A 23,678-nucleotide genomic window follows, 5' to 3' on the forward strand; every position below is an offset into this window, starting at 1 on the left:
TTCATGGACTTACAGATGTGGATTCAAATCTAGACTCCACCATTTACTTAACCTCTGAACACTGTGGCATCCCTGTGATCAGGGAAATGCATGGGATCAGTAAATGTTTACTTACTGGATGGGCCTCAGTTTCTTCATCTGTAAAATGGGGATATACTTGGACCCCAGCAGTGTACAGATCAAATTAAAGACTTTTTCTAGAAAATGGAACACCTGGCACATAGTAAGCATAGTGGATGGTAGTGGTGAGAGTTTTCCTTGGGGACATTGGAAAGGGAAGCCCTGTTCTGCAGAAGTACGTGCACTTTGGGGACTCCTCTGGTGGTCTAGTGGTTAAGAATCTGCCTTCCAATGCCGAGGACGTGGGTTCCATCTTTGGTCTGGAAACCAAGATCCTACATGCCATGGGGCAGCTAACCCCTCACTCCTCAACTGCTAAGCCCATATGCTTTGGAGCCCACGCTCTGCGACAAAAACCCGAGGGCCGCAACTAGAGAGAAGCCCCCCATTGCATCTAAAGAAAGCCCACACACCACAGCAAAGGGCCCACGTAGCCAAAATTTTTTTAATAATTTTTAAAAAAAGAAGTACTTGAACTGCCCCCAGACAGCGTGGGAAAGAACCACCACACAGCCTGGCACAGGAATTAGGGGCTGAGAGGAGAGGCCCAGAGAGATTCCCATGGTCAGAGCTGGGAGAAGGCCCGTGGGATGCTGGAGAGAGTGGGGATGTTGAAAAAGAAACTGTATTAGCATAAGGTCTGGTGGGGCCAGGCCCTGCCAAGTGTTTCATTCAACTGTTAGGGCAGGACTGGAAGTGAAAGGGAGTCTAGATTGCTGTTTTACATCTGGGTGACAGTTGCCACCTCCGCCTGCTGCCTCTGGGTAAACAGTAATTATGCATGCCGGTTTAGGCACTGTTCCTCTAACCAGCAAGGATCCTTGGAAGAATGTGCCCTGGCGACTCAGACTCTTTCTTTTTCTCCCGCTCTCTCCTGCCCTCCTCCCCTCCAGGTGACCTGGTCTCCCGCGCCATGCACCACATGCAGGGGCGCCACCCGCTGTGTCCAGGCTCCAGCCCCGCGCGTCAGGCCCGCCAGCCTCCCCAGCCCATCACCTGGTCCCCCGACGCCCTCCACACACTGTACTACTTCCTGCGGTGTCCACAGATGGAGTCCATGGAGAACCCCAACCTGGACCCCCCGAGGATGGCCCTGAACAATGAACGGTAGGGCTCTGCCTTGGGCTGCGTACCTGGTGGGCCACGTGACCCCGTGTGCATGTGGAGTGACTGACAAGGTGGCCGAAGAACCCCGACCTTGGCCTGTTTGTCTGTGGGGAGGTGGCCTGACACGGCGAGGACTGTGCATTCGGATGGAGGAAGGTCTGGCCCTGGGGTGCAGTGGGGTTTGTTGACCCTGGGCTGATGCACTGTGGGTTGCTGAGGCTCCGAAGTTGAGCTTTGGCCCCTCTCAGCTCTAGCACTCATTCACCTGGGCTCTCAGAAATTCATTTGCCTCTTTTATAAAATGAGGTATTCACATCTACCTAGAAAAGTGGGTGGTAAGACGTGCGTGAGCTCATGCTCTGAGAAAAAACACTTAGGACAATGTCTGGGTGGTAACTGGCCCTCCATCAGTGGTAGCCGTCACCTCTGTTGATGACCGTGATGTCACTGTTACCATCATTCTTGTTAGAAATCTCAGGCACGTTTTGCCCCGTCCACTCATTTTACAGATGGGAACGTCATGGCTCTCGCTGATTATCTGATCTCCAGCAATTTAGTGGATGAACAGCCCCAGGGCTCAGGCCTGCTGGCTTCAGTCTAGTGCTCTCCCGTAGGGGCCCAGCCCTTTCCCAGCTGATGGAGTTGGATCATCATCATTTTAATCCTCTGGGAGCTATCTAGCGAATGCAGGGCCAAGGCAGGCAGGCCCTGACACAGAGCGAGAAGGTGGCAGGTGGAGGCCCCGGCTTCCCTGAAGGAAGCACCAGCAGGGAGGGGGGTCAGAGCATAGGCCCTCCGCCCCAGCTGTTTCTGCTTTGCGGAGAAATTGTTGTGGTTGTCAGAGCTTGGCTGGGAGGGCAAAAGGGCCAAGAAAACATCTGGAGAGGGTGAGGATGGGGACAGAGGGGGCTTGTTTATTGGTCGGTGAGGTCCCCGAGGGTGCCTGAGGCTGGGTCACCCAAACAAAGGTGACTGGGAGAGGAGGCAGAAGTACCTCCCTGGGACCCGCTGCCCCAGGCTGGGTGGCTTGGCCCTAGGGCTGTGACCGTGGACGTTGGCTGCAGCGCTGGCCAAGGAGGTGCTCTTCTGCAGGCACTGTGCCCAGAACTCCTGGGATGTCTTTGTGGCCACCCTCTGGCTTTCCTCCTGGGAGGATTCCCAGGGCCTGATGCTCCGAAACATGGCATCAGGGTTCCTTTGTGACCCAAGCTGCTTGTCTGTATGTGATTGTTGCAGCTGCACTGGAGTGGTAACATACACACGAGTGTGTGTTTAGATAGCCCATTATTTACAAACCGCACTGTCTGTGGCACAAAGAAATTGGACGCAAAGGCATTTTTCCATGAATCATTTCAAATGAGTGTTAGACACATGGAAAATTGGAACCACCATGAGGAAAAAAGAATCCCCAAATGTCAGATTTGGGGATGGTAAGGAGGACACCTTAAGAATACCCAGGTGGGTGGACGGCCCGACAGCTCTCTGATGGCCCAGCTCCTAGCTGCTGAGCAGGTCCTGCTGGACTTGGGCTCCCTCTGGGAGCCCTGCCACCCAAGGGAGGCCGTGCCGCCCTTGGAGAGCCAGGCTGGCCTTCCCGCCGCAGGCCAGGCCACATGTCCCTGTGAGGCACTGCCGCCCTGACACCCTTAGCAGAGCTCTGGCGCCCCTCTTTGCTCCTGTGCACAAAGAGGCTGGAGCTTGCTAGGGCTCCAGGGAGACACCCTTTGCTTCTGTGAGTCTGGCAGTGTCTCTGTCCTCTCACGTCCCCCACTTCATTCCCTTGAGTTTCCTCCCTCTGTCCTGGGTCTGGAACCATGGGGTCAGGTCTCCCAACCAGAATAAGGCAGAACCTCTGGGTCTGCTTGGGGATTCGATGGTTTGGGGATGTCTGGCTCTGTTGGGATTAACGGACCTCTTCCATGACCTCGCACACATGGGCTAAGGAGCTCAGCTCGGTCACTTGGGTTTGGCCCATGACGCCATTGATGGTGCCACTCCAGTCTGTGCTCGTAGGTTTCCGCTTTGAAGAAACTGCCCTTCTCCCTTCCCGCTGGGTGCTGTGTGTGACCACAATAATGCTGACAAGGGGCGGGTGGGTCATGCATTCATCCCTCCACGAAGCTCATCCTGGGTCCCTGCTATGCCCCAGGCCGCCTCTCCACTAGTCAATGGGGCTCCAGTATCTCTCCATGAAGACCATCTTCCCCATGGCTTCCCGCTCTGGGTTTGGAGGGAGGAGAGAAGTAGGGACTGCAAGGGGGCAGCCTTGCAGGGGCACAAGGAGGCACTCTTATGTGCTTCCATCTGCCACCGCGGTGAGCCAGGCAGCAGTGGGGAAGGGAGCACAGGCTTCAGACAGAGACCTGAGCTCAGATCCAGCCTCCCACACAGGCCCCTCCACGGCTCAGGCTCCCTATCTGTAAAATGGGGCTGTGAGATAACACACGTGAAAGGAGCCACCTCTTCCCTTTAAAAGGGCAGCTCTACCTACTTCTGCTTCTTCCGTGCCCCACAATGAATCAGCAAGGTGCGTGCTAACATTACAAATGAGGGCACAGGGCTGGGGGGCACCGAGCTGCTGAGTACCCAGGCAAGGATTCAAATCAGGTCTCTCTGACCTCACCAGCCAGGCTACAGCATTCCCAGCCGCGGCTGAGAACCAGTCCTAAAGCTCTAAGAAAACCTGGGTGGGTCTCAGCCCTGGGGACCCACCGCCTCCAGGGCTGTTCTGGCCCCACCAGCCTCTCCTCTCCCAGGACACCTTCCTCACCTCCTGGGGAGGGCCCCTGCAGCTGAAACCTCCCTGCACCCTCCCAGGATCCCTTTCTTTCTGGCAGCTTTGCATCACAGGCACCAGCGAGGCATACGGCAGGGTCTCAAACACAGGATTAGTCCCAGCTGCCATCCTGCAGGGCACATCATCACCCGTGACCAAGCTCAGAAAGTGAAAGCACTTGCTGTCAGAAATCCAGGGTTGCCCAGGGAGATGGGGGGAGCCTCCTTCCCCCTACTCTGTGGTCTGGAGGAGAACGGACAACCATCTGGCTCAGCATGGTCCTTGCTCACTGTGCCTGGAGGCAGAGGGACGGGGAGCCAGAACAGAGGGCATGGTCCTCCTGGGAATGAGGAGTTTTGGGGAAGTGGGGAGGGAGGTCGTGGAGACATGCAGGAGTGGAGGGAGGTCTGCTGTCTCGCCAGTGAGTTGCTGGACGAGAACATCATATAGCAGAGCACATGGAGGGAGACAGATACAGCTGGAGAAGCAGAGGGGGTGGAGGTAGAGGGGGGCAGAAATCTGGCTTTCTGCCTCAGAACCTTGGGCATTGGGGGTGCTCAGACTCCCCAAGAAGTGCTGTCAGCAGCCCGGAGAAGCCAGACACCTGTGGAATACTGGGAATGAAGGTGGGATGCTTATCTACACCCCAGTCCATTTGCTTGAGCTTCACACCCTGGCCCCTGCCTTCTATCTCCCCACGCCAGCCCTGCACGGTGCCCCTCTGTGGAGAGAAGCATGCTCCAAAGGCTCAGGCACTGCTGGTGTTCGGGATTCTGAGCCAGGAGGAGCGTCTGATTTGGGATGCAGCTTAGAAACATCTGGTGTCCTGTTTCTTAGCCAGCGGAGCACAATCGGAGGGGAAAATTGCAATTCAAAGAGATCTCACTTCTCACTGACTGATTTTAGAACCTTCAGCCTGTCCCTTAGTCTCTGCAAAGCCTGAGGGTACGTGTTACTTGTACTCCTCACAGCCACCCTTAAGTTACGAGTGCTAGGGAGCTAATGCAGGCAGGACTTTTTTAGAGCAGGACCTGGACACCGTGAATGCTCGGTATTAGCTACTATGATGATTAGTATCAGGCAGAAGGAACAAGCGAACGCCATGACCACGTGGCAGGAGATAGAGGGGGAACCTGGGGGCGAGAGAGAGAAACTGGGTAAGAACAAGGAAATACAGTCCAGAGTGATGCCCGAGGGGGCTGGGACCTCAGCGGCCAAGGCAAGGGGAGGGCTGAGCCTATGGCCTAGAAAGCCCTGCCCCGCTGTCTGGCTCCATGGTTTCAGGATCGACTGGTTTCCACTTGCCCTCTCCCCCTACATCCGCTCTCAGCACCTGGACTGCTCTGAGAATGCAGGTGCTAGGAAGCCCTTCCCATGCCGCTGTGAGGAGAGGCCCTCCTACCAGGAGCCAGTCCAGAGCTGTCTGGTACATGGTCCTGTGCCCCTGGCAGGGTCAGAAGTGACATGGGGCCCAGAATGCTGGTTTGAAACCAAACGTAGTCCCCAGTTCCCATGGAGCTATTTTTGCTCAAAGTCTTTTTCCAGGTGGGATCCCAGAAGAAGGTACTGGGTGTCCAGCCCAGCCCTTGGGTACCCTGATCCATGTCTTGCTGGCCAAGAGGGTTCCTGAAAGTATGTGGACAGAACTCGGAAAAGCTGGAGTTAGCAAAGATGTGAGCCCACAGGGTCTGGCCCACTCTACCTAAAGTCCATACCATTACTGCAGGTACTGCCCAAGGTTGGGGGCTCCACCAGCCTCTAGGGTCATCCTGGAGGTATCATCTCTACTATCTTCTAGCAGTGTGACATGTCACCCCATCTTTCTAGGCCTCCAGTTTCCTTAATGGTAAAATGGTGAAGATAATAAGATGCTACTAGGATTAAATGAGTTGAGTACAGTAAAGCTGTGCCCGGTCCATAAGAATAAACGGTGGCTATTGCCCTGCCCCTCCTCCCATTATGGTCATCAGCATTCTTAGATGACATGGTTGACATTGAGAATAGTCTCTCTTCATTGATGATGAATGTTTCTTTAGGATGAGGTTTCTTTAAAAGTGGTTCTCAAGCAGCATCTGGGTTAGTAATATGACTACAACTCATACAGTTACTACTAACTACTATTGATACTACTAAGATAACTACTGCCACTACCAATATAATAATTAATAATACAACTCCTAATATTACTCCTACTTACAAACACCCCTACTGATTATAGCTAGCATTATAGAACACATAGTAAGTGACAGAAACGATACCATCTTAAGCACTTCGCTTATTAACTCACGTTTCTCGCTATACTTCTGTTGATCAGCAGGGAAGGGATATAAGAGAATTATGAAGGAGTGCCTTATGTGATTGAGTCTCTTGCCTAATAAGAGAGGCAAAAACAAGACAAGGGGGGAAAACTGAGCATGAGCCAGCAGAGAGTGTTACAGGAAGCTTGATTGTCTGGTACTTCGTTAGATCAGCTCTCAGGGCCTGCTACTGGCCTGGATTCAATCCCAGCTGTGTTACTTACGAGCTGGTGGCCTCGGTCATTTAGCCTCTATGCCTCAGTTTCTTCTCAGCACAGGACCAGGAGTGCAGACTGCATGGAAATGTCGTGGGGATTGAGTTAGTATGTGCGAAATACTAATGTTTGGCACATAGTTTGTGTCAGTCATCATCATTTTCTTTCCCTTCTTCTTCATCATCATACTCACCATCCTGTTCCAGAGGATCTTGGAGAAGGCTGGCATCCTTGGAGGGGGGTGGGCATGTTAGAACAGACTGGGCTTCTAACTGGACCTTAAAGACCAGCCACAGGACACTGGGACAGATCGGGTGTGGGCAGCAGAAATCACGGAGGGATTTTCTTGCTTCACAGTGTGTATTTTGTGACCGACATGCATCTCTCTCTTTTTTTTTTTTTTTTGTGCTGCACTGGGCCTTCACTGCTGTGTGCAGGCTTTCTCTAGTTGCGGCACATGGGGCTACTCTGTTGCAGTGCACAGGCTTCTCATTTCAGTGGCTTCTCTGGCTGCAGCCACAGGCAGTAGGTGGGCATGAAGACTCGGTCATTGCAGCCCGCAGGCTCTAGAGCGTGCTAGCTTCAGTAGATTTTGTGCACAGGCTTAGCCGCTCTGTGGCACATGGGATCTTTCCAGACCAGGGATCGAACCTGTGGCCCCTATATTGGCAGGTGGATTCTTAACCACCAGGACCTGGACAACCAGGGAAGTCCGGATCTACATTTTTTTCAAACACAGAATAGGGGTATGTGTGTGTTTTTAAGTCATCACTGGTTGTTGTTTGCCTAGGTAGATGCTTCTAGATGGGACTTGAGTGGTTTTCTCGTGGAGACCTGCATTCTCAAGGGTGTGTGAGGATCAAGCCAGCCCCTCCTCCTCTAGCCACATGATCCGAACACGTCTCCTTACCGTCTGAGCCCTGGTTTCCTCCTGTGTAGAGTGAAGATCCCAGCAGTACCTGCTTCCTGGGGGAGCCTCAAAATCCTGGGGCAGGGCTCCCAATCCCCATGACACATGAAGCCCACAGTGAGGAGAGGCCCTTCTTTGTTCCAGTCCGGATGCAGGAGCGGGCTGTTTCCCCTTGGATGAGCACTTTACATAAATAGGAGGCACCCGCAGACAGGCTGAGTGTTCAGTCTGAAGAAATGGGCTCGTTAATCTTTTGCTCAGCTTGCGAAAGTGTTTTCTTATCAAATAATAGAGATGATGGCAGTGATGGCTTTGTACTCCTGACTTGTGGTTCCCTTAAATACCATTTCAAGAAGATTTGCAATGTTAAGCTCTTTTCTTTCTACTCCCCCCCACTTTTGTGCATTAAATTTCCATCTGTTTACCCAGAATGGAAGTAAAAGAAATAAAAATAGCTATTGGGTGGATTAAGTACTTTTCTCCATGCGATCCTCAAGCTGGTGTGTCCAGGGACCTCTGAAGCCACTTGTCTGAGGTCTGCCATGCACACAGGGAGCCATCCCTCCCACCCCTAGTCATTCCCCATCCTTCTGTCTCCTTTTTATTTTCCTCCAAGCACCCTCCTCTGTCTGAAGCTACCTTGTCTGTGTATTTGCTTACTTCCTTTTCTTCCGTCTTCTCACCCCTCTAGAAGGTAAACGCCCAAAGGTCAGTGTAACCCCTGTGACTCCAGCACATAGAACATTCCCTGGCACAGAGTAAGCAGTTAAGTATTTTGTTCAGGGAGATAGGCTATAGAGCCTAAAGGTTGGACTTACGGAGTCAGAAAGACCATCCCTGGGGTCTCTGCTCTGCTGTTGATGAGCTGTGTGACTATGGCACATTAATTTATCAGGCCTCAGTTTCCCCAGATTTTCATGAAAAATGGCTTGATCTGCTTGCCAAGGTTTTTGTATGGATCCAATGAGGTAATCCATTGAAAGGACTTAGCACAGAGTAAGTCTTCATACATGGTAGCTGCTATTAGCTGTATAATTACTATTTTCATAAACCTGTGAAAGGACTCATAACTAAATCGTGTTTAATGCTTAAATAACCCAAAACAATGGTGATTTTAAAAATCACATCTACTCAAAATGCTTGTTTTCTTTTCCTCTCATATATACCTCCTTCAGTCTCTGCCTTTAATTCCCTCTTAACTCCCCCTGACAGTAGCCAGTGAACCAGGCAAGCGACAAAGATGAGGTAGACCAGATGGACCAAAGGACTAGCTCAGTGAGGACTGTTTTGAACAGAAATATGTACAAACTTTGGATTTATCACAACCCACCATCCAAGAATCTCAAAGAACTCTAAAAACTGGATTTCATCCACCCATTGGTTCGCAAACCGAGCAGCAAGTCAAATGCTCCAAAGTCAGTGGTGTACTTGTGTCCCAGGCCCCTCGCTTGCTAGTTTGGTCCCAGTGCCTATGCAGGACAGGCTGCCACCGACAAGTGTTACGTGTGGAAGTGGTGTGAACTGATAGATATTTACATGGGCTACAAGCATCTGGGGGCTTCCCTGGGGGCTCAGCTGGTAAAGAATCTGCCTGCAATGTGGGAGACCTGGGTTCCATCCCTGGGTTGGGAAGACCCTTTGGAGAAGGGAAAGGCTAGCCACTCCAGTATTCTGGCCTGGAGAATTCCATGGACTGTATAGTCCATGGGGTCACAAAGAGTCGGACACGACTGAGCAACTTTCACTTCACAAACATCTGGACAAAACTTTTTTTTTAATATTTACTGTTATTTTTGGCTGCATTGGGTCTCGTTGCTGGGTTCAAGCTTTCTCTAGTTGCGGCAAGCCAGGGCTACTCTCTAGCTGCAGGGCATGGGCTGCGTTTGTGGTGGTTCCTCTTGCTGCAGAGTACAGGCTCTAGGCTGTGATGGGCTTCTGTAGTTGCAGCTCACAGGCTTAGCTGCCCTATGGCATGTGGGATCTTCCAGGACCAGGGATCAAACCTGTGTCCCCTGCATCGGCAGGCAAATTCTTAACCGCTGGACCGCCAGGGAAGTCCTGGACAGTTTTATGGCTTATAAAGCACTTTATAACCACAGCTGTCTGGCAGTTCCTCACAAGCTCTCGAGGGAAGCTCTTGAAGGAAGGCGCAGACTGAGGCCTTCTCCCGCAGCAGAGGGCAAGACAGACACCCAAAGTCACAGCTAGAAAGAGACAGCTCAGAGCTTAGACAGGGAAAGCCAATGATAAGGCTACAGTGAATTCACGGTATCACAGGCAATACCTCCCTCCCGCCTTCCAGGGGAGAGAGAATAAGACCCTGGAAGCTGGTCCCTCCATCAGCACCTCCTGTGACTTGGGCTGCCCGCTCTCAACTTCTCGGGGCCTCTTCCCCCCACAGGCTTGAGTTTGCTGGCTCTGGGTGGCCAGCACAGGTGGGCATCCATCCAGCTTTCGAGAAGGAGTGAGCCAGGGATAGGGGGCAGACAGAGGAAGTAGCAGTGCCAGATAACAGAGGCTGGAGACAGGATCCCAGCCCAGCCGTTGACAGGTGCCCCAGGGGCTGCCTGTTGCGTATGACTTCCTGTCCCATTATTGCGCCCACCGGTCCCACCGGGAAGGAGAGGACTGGGAACTGCCGGGCCCGGGGATGTTTTTATAACATGTAGCCACAATCCCCTTTGTCGACAGCATCACCAGGCTCCCCGAGAGAGCCTTGGTGCTGGGAAGTCCCAACTCCAGGGAATGGAGTTTGCTTTCTCAAAGAAGGCAGCTTCCTAGGCTGAGCGTGGACTTTCCAGACCCCTGGGGATGGGGCAGGATAGAGCTCAGGCGATGTCTACAGTCACATGGGCGGGCTCTGGCCTGCTCCTACTTGCCTGCCAGCCAGCTCCCATACCTCCCTCCTCCCGCAAGCCCAGCGCCTCTGACGGCCGCCTCCTTAGCTGTTTTCATATTTCCAATTTGGGGACAGAAGGCTCTTAAGGGGTCCGGAGTGTTCCCTTGGGGCTTTGGGCCCCAGCCAAGCACCCCAATCCCTCCTGCCTTCAATGCTGATGAGGCGGTGGGCGCAGCAGGCCTGCGGGCGCACTATGGTAACTCTTTTCCCCCTCGTGCCTGCCTTCCAGTTCTCTACCGGCCAGGGGCTCAGAGCGTTTCATGCATGACAGTTTGGGCTCTGGAAAGACCTAGGAGTCTTTCGCTTTAGAGCCAGACAGCTCCCCACTGGCTAGCTGTGTGACCTTGGACATGTGTCCAAACCTCTCAAAGCCTTGGTGTTCACATTTGTAAAACGCAGACTAATAGTTATACCTCCCTTACAGGGTAGCTGTTAGAGGGTAAAGTTTGCAGAATGGCCTCATGCTTACTTGGCACATAGTAGGCCCTCAGCAAATCTTCACAATGTGGCTCTACTGCTTTACTGCCCAGGCCAGCATCTTCCCTGAAGCTGCAGTTGGACTGGGGGTACAGAAAGCCTGAACAAGTGCTGGGAACCTTTTTCTCTGACTGAGTCAGAGTGCACTGCCTCTACAGTACAGGTCAAATTCACTGGTAACCAGTTGGGAATGTTCCCTTTACACATGTGCTTCTCTGCCAGGCCTCAACAGACGTGCCCCTCCCTCCTCCTAGAAGTTTCTGGAAACTTTTTTTTTTTAATCCTTTCATCACGTGCTCAGTTGCATCCAACTCTTTGCAACTCCATGGACTGTAGCCGGCCAGTCTCCTCTGTCCATGGGACTTTCCAGACAAGGATACTGGAGTGGGTTGCCATTTCCTCCTCCAAGAGATCTTCCTGACCCAGGGATCTAACTCTTGTGTCTCCTGCACTACAGGTGGATTCTTTACCACTTGAGCCATTGGACTGGTTGGTTGATTGATTGATTTGGGTGTGCTGGGTCTTATTTTCAGCACTTGTGATCTTCATTGCTGTGTGTGACGTGTTTTAGCTGTGGCACGTGGGATCTTAGTTCCCTGACCAGCAACCCAACCCAGGCCCCCTGTACTGGGAGCATGGAGTCTTAACTAACCACTGGGCCACCAGGAAAGTCCCTTCTGGAAACTCTTCACCTGACTGTGTGAATGGGTCCCCTTTCTGCCTTAGACTCTGGGGTATGGGAGAAGGCAGATGCTGTGTGATGATACCCAGCTGAATCCAGACAGGAATACCTATTCAGAGACTAAATAAAAGACCCAACCCCCACCCCACTGCTCAGCAGTTATCCGCAGGATAAGTGGAGCAGGACAGCTAAGCCACAGGCTCCTCTCCAGCCTGACTTGGCCGAGGTCCATGAGTGGCGACAAGCACCGTCACCGTGTTTTGAAAGCGTTGTGTTCAAAAGAAGGAGCTTGTACTTGAGCAGGCTGGAGGCCCTTGCCGGTCTGACTTCTTTCACATGGTGAAAGAGCTGTGGCTTCTTGTCAGCCATCACAGACGCTGAGCCTGGGTGACTCTGCATCTCTTACACCTTCATGCAGCAGCGAGCCCCGTGGGTGGGGTGTGGCTGGAAGGCCAAGGGAGCCACACCCTAGCAAGGTGGAGAGAGGCCTGCCTTCACCCCACTCCATTCCAGGTGCGTGGGAAGCAGCGATGCTCTGCCGGCTTGGCCAGCTGCTGGCCAGCCAGGCCACCATGCGGGAGGGCCTTGGCCTGAGAGGCCAGATAGATGCCTTGAAGCTCGCAGCACTGGGAGTCCTCCCTGCTGGGTGGGAGAGGGTGGAGGGGTACAGTCTCCACTGGAATCTGTAACATCCGCCCACATAAGAAGCCACCCTGGAGTCAGGCCCAGTTATCAAAGATAGATGGCTGTGTCCCCTGAATCGCGGCTCACGGCCACATGGACATCTGCTGAACCACACCTGCCATTGCCTCCCTGGGACGGCTCCAGCCTCCCAGAAAAACCGCCTTAGCCCCAGTCAGCTGAGTTCCCCCAGGAAGCGGTTCCTGGGTAGAAAATTCTCCTGTGAAATGGTTATCTTTTTATCAGGGCAATATTTTCTTTCTTTTCTGAAGAGAACCATTTGTTAAGACCCAAGTCAGCTCAGGCCTCTAAGCATGGAAGACAAAGTGCTTCCCCGTTTCATGAGCTCATCTGGCTGACTTAGAGCTCAGGGACCCTGCGGAGAGCGCTAGAGTAAGAGCAGACCCCTGAGAACATGTTCGCAGCTCGAGGGCTCTGCCTCCAGGAGTGAGAGGCGTGCTGTGCATTTCTAAATTCAAAAGTTGAGTCTCTAACATGGGCTTCTGTCCTGAGGGATGCACAACAGCAGTCTCTGCCTTCAGAGAAATTATAGTCTGAGGACAAAGCAGTCAATGCCAGCTAGCAAAATGATTACAACTGGTGTATGTTTTGGGGCTTCCCAGGTGGTGCTAGTGGTAAAGAACCTGCCTGCCAATGCAGGAGACATAAGAGATGTGGGTTCGATCCCTAGGTCAGGAAGATCCCCTGGAGGAGAGAATAGCCACCCACTCTAGTATTCTGGCCTGGAGAATCCCGTGGATAGAGGAGCCGGCGGGCTACAGTCCATGGGGTAGCAGAGAGTCGGACACGACTGAAGCAAGTTAGCGTGCATGTGCTGTGCAGGAGCAGAATGGAGACCAGGCTCAGGGCGGGTGGGCAGAGAGGGCCTCCCACTGCTGCAGCGACCCATGAGCCAGGCAAGGTGCTTTACCCAAGTGCTAAATGCTAGGGTGACCAGGTGTTTGTGTTTGCCTGAGACTCTTGTCTCTTATGCCTGCTGTCCCAGTGTTGTTGGCAGGAGCACTCCTCTTCCTTCTCAGATGTGGTCCAGCTTGGTGACAGATTACACGGTTAAACTGTGCTTAATACTCATCATTCCCAAGATGAAAGCGGTGGCGTAGGGTCCAGAAAATGGGAAGCCGGAGTCAACTTACTAAGCTAGGTGGCAGTGGAGTATACTATTTGGGAGCTTGGATCTTGGGGGTACCCTGCCTGGTACTGCCTCCCCGCTCTGCCACTTACTAGGTGTGTGACCTAGAGCAAGTTGCTTGACCTCTACAGGCCTCAGTTTCCCCATGTATAAAGTGGGGACAATAATAATACCTGTTTCCTAAAGTAGCAATGAGGATGAGATGAGTCAATAGATGTAAAGGGCTTAAAACAGTGCCAGGTGCTTAGCAGATGCTCTGTACACACTAACTGTTTGTGTTTCCTGAGTAATCCTGGCTGCCTGAGGAGCTGGGCCAGCATACCCCAGGATACCCCTATTGCTACGCTATTGGCCTCCCATCCATAGCTCATGTTGAGGTTCCCTGATGGGCAACCAATAGGAAGAGGTAGGGAAGTCGTTCACAGCTAATCACGACTGGGTTGTAATCTAAATTTATATCCATATGCATATCTGAGCAAGTAGAGGTTTTTCTGGTGCCTCTAATCCGTACCAGATGGGTTTTAATAAGAAAAGCATATTTCCCCGAAGAAAGCCCCAAGCCCTGCCTCTCACAGAAGTCACCTTCCACCCCAGGTGGAGATTCTGCTAGGGGTCAGCTGCCGGGTCCGAGGCCAAGGGGCTGTTGGGGGGAGATAGTCCTCAGAGTCAGAAGAGAGATGCCCGCTCAGCTCTGACTCCAAGCTGAGCCAAACCACTCTGGTTTACCAAGCCATTCTAGAAAAATAATTAGTCCAAGATGTGAGCCAGACTAGAATCGCATCCTTTGTGCTGAGAGTGGAATCTGACTTCATTTGGGACAATGTTGGTTTCATTCTCCATGGATGTTTTGGCTTGGTGTTAGGCCACCGCAGCCCTCCGGAAATCTTGGGGGATCTGGGGGTGAGGGCCTCAGAGTTGGCAAAGCAGAGCCAACCTTGACTTTCCCAGAGCAGTCTCTGCTTGAAGAGCTGGCACTTGATTGGGAAAAGGTTGGCATCTTTGCAGGTTCCTGATGGTGCCACTTACCAGGCCCAATCCAGGCAGCATGGCAGGGTGGGGTGTGGAGGCAGGGTGGGGTGTGGAAGCAGTGTGCTTATGAACAAGGTCCTGAAGAGAGAAGGATTGGAGGGAAGGTCACCCCATTTCACCCTAGGGCTCAGCAGTGACCCTCACTGAAGGCAGGGCAAAGTCAGTGCAAGAATTTAGGGCTGAGGGTGGGAGATCTTCTGGCCAGCCCCTCACTCAACCATCATCTGTGTGGCTGGTTCTTGAGAGATTCCCTTCCTAGACTAAGGATCCTTACCTCAGGGTGGGCTGAGCTTAGATGGTGGTGAAGACATCTCCTTACGGAGCTAGCCTAAGGCATCATGGGCCTCCCCAAACCCTCCCAGCCCCAGGAGCCAGGCCTGTGCCCCAAGGCCCCCCTCTGCTCCCAGTCAACAGTGGAAGTTAAGAAACCATGGCCCAGGTTTCCCGGGGCTGAGCTCAGGCCGGGTGTCGAGGACCTACCCAGCCAGTGGGCACCTCCCAGACCCGCCTGCCTGAATGCTTGAACCCCGTCCTCATGGGTGGGCGCAGAGGGGACATAACTACTGGCCCCAGACTTGTCCTGCCCGGTGGGGACAGAGGCACAAAGTCTTATCATGCCTGGGCCTCCAGTTCTGCCAACCTGACTCTCTCCCCAAGGCCCCTGCCCACCTCAAGGAAGAACAGAGCCTGCTTTGAGCTGGAAATCGGAGGCGTTTCCTGTTTCATGTTGTTAAGACACCGCTTATGGGACTGTAATCCCAATAAATCATACGCTTGCTGAGTGGGACAGGGTTTGTTTTTTGTTTTTTTTTCCCAGGCTGCAGGGACCTCTTAAAACCAAGGCCTTAAGAAGTTTCTTCTCTTTCATTTCTTTTTTAATGGGAAAAAATGGCTTTTGCAGGCCTGGTCCTGGTGAGGGGCCTTGTGAGCCTGTTGGCTTGATATACTCGGCTCAAATGTTTGATTAAAGAGGGAGAAGAGAAACTGAGTCACGACGCTTAGAGCTGGTCTCCCTGTTGCTGCTGACAGGTTCTGTGACCTTAGGCGAAACACTGGGCCTCCCGGGGCCTCTGTTTCCTCCTCCTCACCCCACTTCCTGTTAAAGGCCCACTTTCTTTGCTATATTTTATGAGTTCTCCTCATGATGTGAATTGCTATTTTATGCACACAAAGACAAATGCTTGGAGTCGGTGACCCTTTTAAGCGGCCTTGTTTGTCACAGTAGCAGCCCGACCGGATGTGTTTGCAAGCGTATGTGTGGTGTTTCCGAGGTTAGGCCCCCAGCAGCCCCCGAGGACTGCAGGTCCCTCACAGTATCCCGTGCCTACCCCCTCACGCCCTCGCTTGTTCATGACCCCGAAGCTCCTGGGTCTGTGTTGTCCTTGCCCCTTCCCCCATCTAGGATTCTTGACGGCCAAGGCCCTGCACCGCCAGAAACAGTCTCCAGATCACACTCGACATAGTGGTTGCGTTTGTTGCTCTGTTTTATGAGCTGGGGTGGAGTGGGTGGTGGGCAGCTCGCTGGCAGGCTTTTGCAAGCTTTGCATGTTTATACTTGCAGGAAGGTTGGGGGATGTGGAGAGGGAATTGGCTGGGCTTGATGAAGGCTGGAGCTGAGGCATTTAATAGATTCTTATAGCCTTTTCTGCTATTATGTATTTTCTCTATCAACAGACACTAAAATGATAGTAACAGCTAACCTTTACCAAGAATTTACCATGTGCTAAGCACTTTATGTACATACTTCTGGCTGTCTTATGAGGTGGCCCTATTATTGATACCCATTTTGTTGATGGGACAGCTGAGTCTAGAGAGAGAAGATAACTTGCACAGGATTATAATTTAATTCATCAAGAGTGCAATGGATTGCAACCTAGGGCAGTCTCCCTCAAGAGCCCGTGTACTTGATCTCTGTACAGAAGGTACAGCTTTTATCTTATGGAGGCTGTGAAATAACAGCAAAAGGGTTTCTCATGATGGTAAGTGTCTAGAAACCACCAACCTAACTCCATCTTTAAAAGAAAAATAGGCCCAAAGAAGGTAATGATATGCCCAAGGTTATAGACTCAATTCAGTGGCTTCTAGAAACTAGGGTTTTCTCCCAGTGAAGATTCGATGTAGAATCCTCAGATCCTTAAGCCAGGAGTGTGCATGTACACCACACACCATTCTAGAATTGGACTGGGGTGGGATGCCAGCCCCATGCCTGAAAGCAGCCTTGCCCCAGGGCAAGGCTGCATTTGTAAAGGCAGCAGTTCTCAAAGTGTGGTCTGGGGACCCTCTGGGTCCCAGAGACTTCTCAGGAGGCCCCAGGGTCAGCATTATTTTCATAACAATGAGATGTTATTTGCCTTTTCACTCATTTTCTCACAAGTCCCTGGGGAGTGTTTCAGAGACTGTGTGACATACAAGCACAGTATCACTCTGATGGCTGACAGAATGTGTATTCAGAGGTTTGAAGTTCTCTGTTTTAATTTCGGATACAGTAATTAGCGATAGAACAACACACAGAAACCAAAGCTCTTTGAGGGCATGAATAATCTGTAAGAGTACAAAGGGGATCCTGAGACCAAAGCACTTGAGAACCACTAGTCCAAGGTGCCAGGCCCAGCACAGGGGACAGTCAGTGGCTTGCGGCCAACCGCAGCCTGGCGAAAAGGCAAAAAGAGAAAAGCAGGCCTTTTTCTCTGGAAGGGAACCAGAGAGCCCCTGGGGACGGTGCATAGCCAATCATTCCCAGTCTTGCTCCTCTGGAGCTCTTTTACCCTGTGTTAGAACACAGCCCTGGCCAGTACAGATGGGAGTTTTTATGGGGATTTTCCAGAATGTCCAGTAATGAAGGCCAGCTTCTCAGCATGCCCAATGGGCTAGATGAAATAACCTGAAAGGAAATAGTAGCCTGGAACCCACAGGCCAAGGGAAGGATGTTGTTGAGAAAGTCCATGAATTGCTCATCATTTTGCTTTCCTATGGGCCACAGGTCAACTGGTGGGTAGGCCAAGGAGAAAGGCCTGAAAGGATCATTTGGGGGCCTGCAGTGGCCTTGGATGTGGACAAGTGGGCACCAGTCAGAGGCATAGTGATAGCTTTAACCCTGGAGTATTTTTGTATGTTGAGAATATTAATCAGTGTGCAATTCAGAGAACAGAAACCACCCTAGGTGTTTTCAACAAGAAGGGATTCAATGTAGGGAATTATGTGCCAAAAGAATCATTGTGTGGGCTCAAGGAGCAGGTCTAAGGCTGAACCTCCAGGAATGACTCCAACCAAGAACAATACAAAACTTGCTATTGGAGGGTTTCTCCCTCTGAGATGACCCCAGAAACTGCAATTCAGGATTGAAGCTGGAGTCAACAAGGTTTGGCTGTTGCCTTCAGTAGCAGTACTGCTGTCTCTGAAGCACTCAGGAAGTCAGGAAATGGACGCTGGAATGCTCTACAAGGGGAAAGTAATACCTCATGTTTTATGATTTGGTCTGCTGGTAGAACCAAGCAAAGAAGACACAAGGGGGACCTCCGCCTCACGTCCATTTATCAGATCTCATGCAGCTATGTCTTAGTGGTGAAGTCTAATTACAAAGGAGTCTGCGAAATGTAGTTTTCAGTTTTCCACATCTCCAGCTAAGTTGGTAAATTGGAGGCTTAATGAACCAGTCCCCAGTATCTGCCCACCAGTTACCAATACTCTATCTTTTCACGTGCCGAGTTGTAAGAGGCACAAGTCTGGGGAATGCATCATGACACCATCTAATTAGACTTCATGGTTTCCTGAGTTCCCTCTCGGATTTCCCATAGGGCAGCTGGGAGATGCTGCTCAGAGCGTTTGTGGCCACACTTGGCTCTTTGTCTTGGCTGTTGGCCACAATAGGGAAGAATGGCTGGCACATCCGTGAACTATCTTTTTGCTTACCCTTCAGTCTCCAGTGCTGGTAGATTACATAAAGCCTTCCCCTTGAATCAGGACTGATATGTAGATGTATGTCTCTAAGCTTACCTTGCAGCACTGTGGTATAAGAACTGTAAAATTCCAAAATATTTGGGGGGGATTCAAATGGGCATTCACAACCAAGGAAGATCTTATAAACAGGAGGGTAATTCACAAATGAATTGTGGTTCCTTCCTGGATTCTACAAGCTCCCCATTAAGGGTCCTGCCTTCCCACTCTTAACTAGTCTACATTGTGCCCTTGAAAAGTACATGTTTTTTTTTTTTTTTTTCCTGGGCAGAAAGAGGACTTGGTCCAGAACTGAAAACTCGGATGTATTCTGCCACATTCCTGATGCTTAGCCATCCTTTCAGTATTCAACTTAACTGAGGATCTGTTGTTTCCAGGCCCTATGCCTGGTATACTTTGGAGAGGGATGGTAGAGGCATCATTCTTGTCTAAAGAGAAATAGTCTAGTCATGAACATGAGACATATTTATTCTCGAATAGAATTCTAAGGGATCTTGGAGAAGGAAGAGTATTTTCATTGGAGAAGGGATGTGGGAAGGCCTCTAGAAAGAAGTGGCATTGGAACCAGTCCTTGAAGGATAAAGAGGATCTGGATGAGCAGAGGTGAGAGCTGGTTCATTCTTTCGAGGAGATGGGGACAGCCAGGGTGGGCTTGAGAACCATGAATGCCTGATGGTCTGGTGTGTCCTGATGAAAGGTTTGAGCCAGGGCTGGAAAGGAAGTTGGGGTGATGTTCTAAGCATCCCTGAAGGCCAGGGCTGCAAGCCTTCCCCAGCCTTTGGCCACCTTGTCATCATAGCAGCTGGTACAGTTAACACACTTTGGGCTTCCCTGGTGGCTCAGACGGAATCCGCCCATAATGTGGAGACCTGGGTCCGATCGCTGGGTTGGGAAGATCCCCTGGAGGAGGGCATGGCAGTCCACGCCAGTATTCTTGCCTGGAGAATCCCCATGGACAGAGGAGCCTGCTTGGCTATAGTCCCTGGGGTCACAAAGAGCTGGACATGACTGAGTGACGAACCACACAGTGCACCAGTGAAATGATTCAAATCTAGGTGTATTTTCAGAACGCCAGAACCAGGACATCAAAATAACTTCCAAATGAGCCACTTTTACAAACCCCATCTGATTATCTTATTAAATAAATAAATAAAAGGCATCCTTTGCCCACAAGGAGAGAAGCTTTGAAAACTTTGAAGATGACCTAAGCTTTTGGAAACCTTAGGGAAGTCTCGTGAGGACATTCCCCGCAGGTGGTTTACTCAGAAGCTGAGGAGAAAGGATGGAGGTCTTCCTCCTGGACAGAGTACCTCTCTGCCTGTCTGAGGAAAAGATGGTAACAGCAGGAACCTAACGCATGAGGAGCCCAGGGTATCAGAGGAAGTTGGGGGGGTGTGGATGGGGGCTACAGGCATGAAGCCAAGACCAGCTATCAGGGCCCCTCTGCAACGTGAGGTCTGCTAGGCTGTGGAGCATTCTGAGGTCTCACTGTTGGAGACCAGAACAGGCAGAGGACAGACAGACAGGAGTCCAGCTTGGTGGGGAGGGCAGGGACCAGCTCTGAGTGGCAGAGCCACCATATTGCTCCACCAGGGGGCAGTAGTCACCTTCCTGTGAATGGCGCCCCCTGGTGGCCCACAAAACACCCGCGGCAGGTGCCCCCTGAGTTTGTAGCTCGGAAGCCTTGCTAAGCTGCCTCTCCCGGCCGCCGAGCTGCCTCACACCATGGCCATGGTGTGACATAGGCCCTGGGGCTCCCTCCCTGGAGGACCTGGAGCACCACGGGGCCGCCCAGCCTGCCACAGGAAGTGACTAGATCCACCTCAGCCCAGGGGTCAGTTGAGGGAGCGGCTGTCAGCCATGCATGTATAGTGTGATATGCGTCATCTCACTTGGCCTTCCAGTAGTCCTGAGAGGTGGGGATCACCTCGTCTCACAAGTAAAGAAGGAAACCGCCTCGGGGTGTTGTCTGTGGTGATGAAGGGGCTCAGCAGCACACCACGGCCTGTGGGACTCTTTCCTCTGCCCCCGAGCACCCTGGAGGGCCCGCCTGAATTCTGTGGAGGGGGCAAGAGTCCCCAGTTCCTCTTGGGCCACCTGAGGCCCTCAGGCTCTGCTCGTGGCCCATGACAGGAATTCCTTCCAAGCCCTGACAGAGCTCCTGTGGAAGGGGACAGATCGGGGTCTCCCTGAGGAGGAAGGTCACGTCCCCTCCACGCCTCATGACTCTCCCCTCACAGAGGTCTATGGGGGGTGGGCCCAGCCTCCATGGCTGTCCTGAGAGGGGGTGCTCAAGGGGGCGCCTGCCCAGGCCTGACCCTCTCTCTCTCTCTGCCGCCCCCCAGGCCCTTCATGCTGCTGCCACCGCTGATGGAGTGGATGCGTGTGGCCATCACGTACGCGGAGCACCGCCGCAGCCTCACCGTGGACAGCGGCGACATCCGGCAGGCGGCCCGGCTGCTGCTGCCCGGCCTAGACTGCGAGCCCCGGCAGCTCAAGTATGGAACCGGGCAGGAGTGAGGTGGGGAGGGCCGGGGTAAACCCGCTGCTCCCTCACTCTCCTGGATCGGGAGGGGGCCAAAAGCAGGGGCTGCAGCCCTCTCGTTGGATCTGCTCTAAGGCGCTCTCTTCGTGAGCCCACCTGTTAGAACTGATCTGTTCTGGACCTGGGCTGCTCTCCAGTGTGTCCTCCACAGCCACGGGTCTTGGCACAGAGCAGACTCCCATTTGCATGCTGGGTGAGAGAGCGCTCACAGTGGGGCTGTTGGGGTACACAGCAGAGTGGGCCCTCCTCCCTGCGGTTGCCACCACTTTCTGGAGCACTTCCTAGGTGCAGGCCGGTGCTGAGCTCTCCTATTTTATGTGCATTTTCTCAACAACCTCAGAGAAGAAGGGGCTTTAATGCCCATTTTACAGATGGAGAAGCTGAGGATCAGGAGGAGCAGTAACTTGCCCACAGATGCTCAGCTAGCAAGCTGACCATGGCTCAGTTTGAAGCCAGGCCTGTGTGGCCCCAAGCCTGAGTCCTTAGTTTCCTTCCCAGTGTGCCTCTGTTGTGTTGGACTGGCCTCTTGAAGTTGTTCCAGAGGGACGGTCCCCTGGCCATCCTTGACCTGGGAGAGCCTCGCTTTGCCCTCCCCTTCTCTGTCTCCATTGTAAATGCCATGACCTTGTCCTGTGACACATGTTTTCTACTCTGTGGCCCAATCAAGGCTCCAGGCAAAAGCCACCTATTGAAAGCCCATGGCACACCCTCTGCAGACCATGGCCGTCCTTGGTAGGATGGCTTGGCTGCACCTGGGAGTCTGGTCCACTCTCTGCCACCTCTTTGGTGCTTCTGGGCCTCACCAGGAAGCATGGAGGGGAGAGGATGGGGCATCGAGGACTGGAACTTGGCCTCAATGACCATTCTTGAGAACGAGTACAGCCTACTCCGTGCAAAAAAAATACACAACCGAGTATTGTGTGTGGCCCAAGCCCCAACCAGAACTTCTTCCTCCTCAGAAAGTCCCCTGAGAGATCATTTTGTGGGGTATTTCATTTCTGATCATTGACAGCTCCCAAGAGCTCAGAGCACTTCTTTAGCATGTTTATAGAAAGCTGAAGCGTGTGCTCTTCCTGTCACCAAGCATGACAAGGCCAGTCACAGCCGATTAGATGGTAATTCCCTGTCCTCCCCGTCCACGCCATCCTCATGCCGCACATCGGCCTAGCACAGCGGTGTCACTTCTCATAGCGAGGTCATGTCTTAGCAGAAACAACCAGGCTTAAACACCTGGTCTCCTCTGCGCAGACCCGAATGCTGTTTCAGTTCCTTCCGGAGGCTGGATGCCCGAGCGGCTACTGAAAAATTCAACCAGGACCTGGGCTTCCGCATGCTCAACTGCGGAAGGACCGACCTCATCAGCCAGGCGATCGAAGCCCTGGGCCCCGACGGGGTGAACACCATGGATGACCAGGTGCGTTCCACGTGCTCCGCCAGGCAGGCTCAGGACCAGAGTCCGCAGTGATGAGCGGCTGCGGTAACCGGTGGTTCAGTCTGTTCTGTCCCAGACCTGAGACCCACCCACTCGGCTGTGTTTCTAAGAAGCGGGTTACTCCCGAATCATACTCTGCTGCCTACATAGATGGCCAACTCAAGAGACTTCCCAGGCACCTTGGAAATCGTTTGTAACGGGCATTCGGCTTCCCCTCACTGGAAGGCTGGAGGCTGTCCCAGATGGTGCAGGGCTGGGAGAACGTCCAGAGAAATCAGCTGGATAGTGAGCTAGGGATAATTATCACTGAGACTTGTACTAGGGCATCCTGTGTGCCATGCTCCAGTAGAAATCCTTGCCTTCATGAGTTAACATGCTAGAGGAGGAGGCCGATACTAAGAAACACAGAGTCATGAAATGCAGAGTATGTTAGTGAAAAGTGCTGATGCGTTAAATGAAGCCAGAAAAGGGGACAGGAAGTGTTGGAGGCAATGGAGGAGGCAGACTTTGACTGGAGTTTTTTGACCTGCTTTCTTTTTTGTTTTTGCTGTGAATAGCTGGCATTTATACAGCACTTCCTGTGTTCCAGGCACTGTTCTAAGCACTTTGCACAGATTAACTCATTTAATCTTGACCACAGCCCTGTGATGTAGGATTCATCCCCATTTTATAGAGAGGGAGACTGGGGTACAGAGCTCACACAACTAATGAGGAGCAGAGCTGGGATTAGAAGAACCCAAGCAGGCCAACCCCAGGCCCTTCCCCACCTGTGGGAGATGCAATTTTTATTTGATGCGGTTGCGTGAACTTCCCCGGGGTAATGGCACTGTAGTTTGGAAGTCCACACAGAAGCTTGGGGGAAGTTAAATGGCAGCTGAGAGGTCACGTAGCACTCTCAGATGAGATGGTGACATGGCAGAGGCTGTGATGAGGTGCCTGGTGAACCCAAGCCACAGTGGATTTTGGCAAGTCAGGCAGGAGCAGTCAGGGAAGGATTCTTCCCGAGTCATGCTGGAGGGAGAGGGTTGGGGGTGGATGCAGCAGAGAGGAGTGGGCGAAGGCATCCCGGGGAAGGGAGATGCTGGGGCCAGAGCATCGGGGTGGGACAGTCAGGCACGTGCTGGGACGGGAAACCACGAAGCTGAGGGAGTTGCTGCAGGAGGGCTCCGGGAGGTGACGGGCTGGGTGTCGCATCTCCCCAGGGTGCCTCTGTCGATGCGAGCTCCTGGGCTTTCATCCTGGGGGAGATGTCTTCCTCCTCCAGCAGCGGGGTGGGGAAGCCCATGGCCGCCAGCCTCACAGGGCTGGAGATTAGTCCTCCCATCAAGCTGCTTTACCCCTTGAGCCTGTCTCCTCGCCTCCAACTTGTGGGACAGCAGTGCCTGCCCCCTAGACTTCTTCATC

At 52.5% G+C, this 23,678-nt stretch overlaps 1 protein-coding gene across 2 annotated transcripts in view; it reads left to right on the forward strand.

Moving 5' to 3' along the window:
* Positions 1 to 23,678, forward strand: part of ABTB2 (ankyrin repeat and BTB domain containing 2) — a 182,615-nt gene that overhangs the window by 139,734 nt on the left and 19,203 nt on the right. For both annotated transcript variants that reach the window (XM_018059255.1, XM_018059256.1), the window contains exons 3-5: positions 1,014 to 1,227; positions 20,643 to 20,795; positions 22,091 to 22,256. In XM_018059255.1, coding sequence (XP_017914744.1) covers positions 1,014 to 1,227; positions 20,643 to 20,795; positions 22,091 to 22,256 — 533 coding nt within the window. The remainder of the gene's footprint in view (positions 1 to 1,013; positions 1,228 to 20,642; positions 20,796 to 22,090; positions 22,257 to 23,678) is intronic.

Source organism: Capra hircus, chromosome 15 (genome assembly GCF_001704415.2).
Source record: "Capra hircus breed San Clemente chromosome 15, ASM170441v1, whole genome shotgun sequence".
In the NCBI taxonomy this organism is placed as follows: Eukaryota; Metazoa; Chordata; class Mammalia; order Artiodactyla; family Bovidae; genus Capra; species Capra hircus.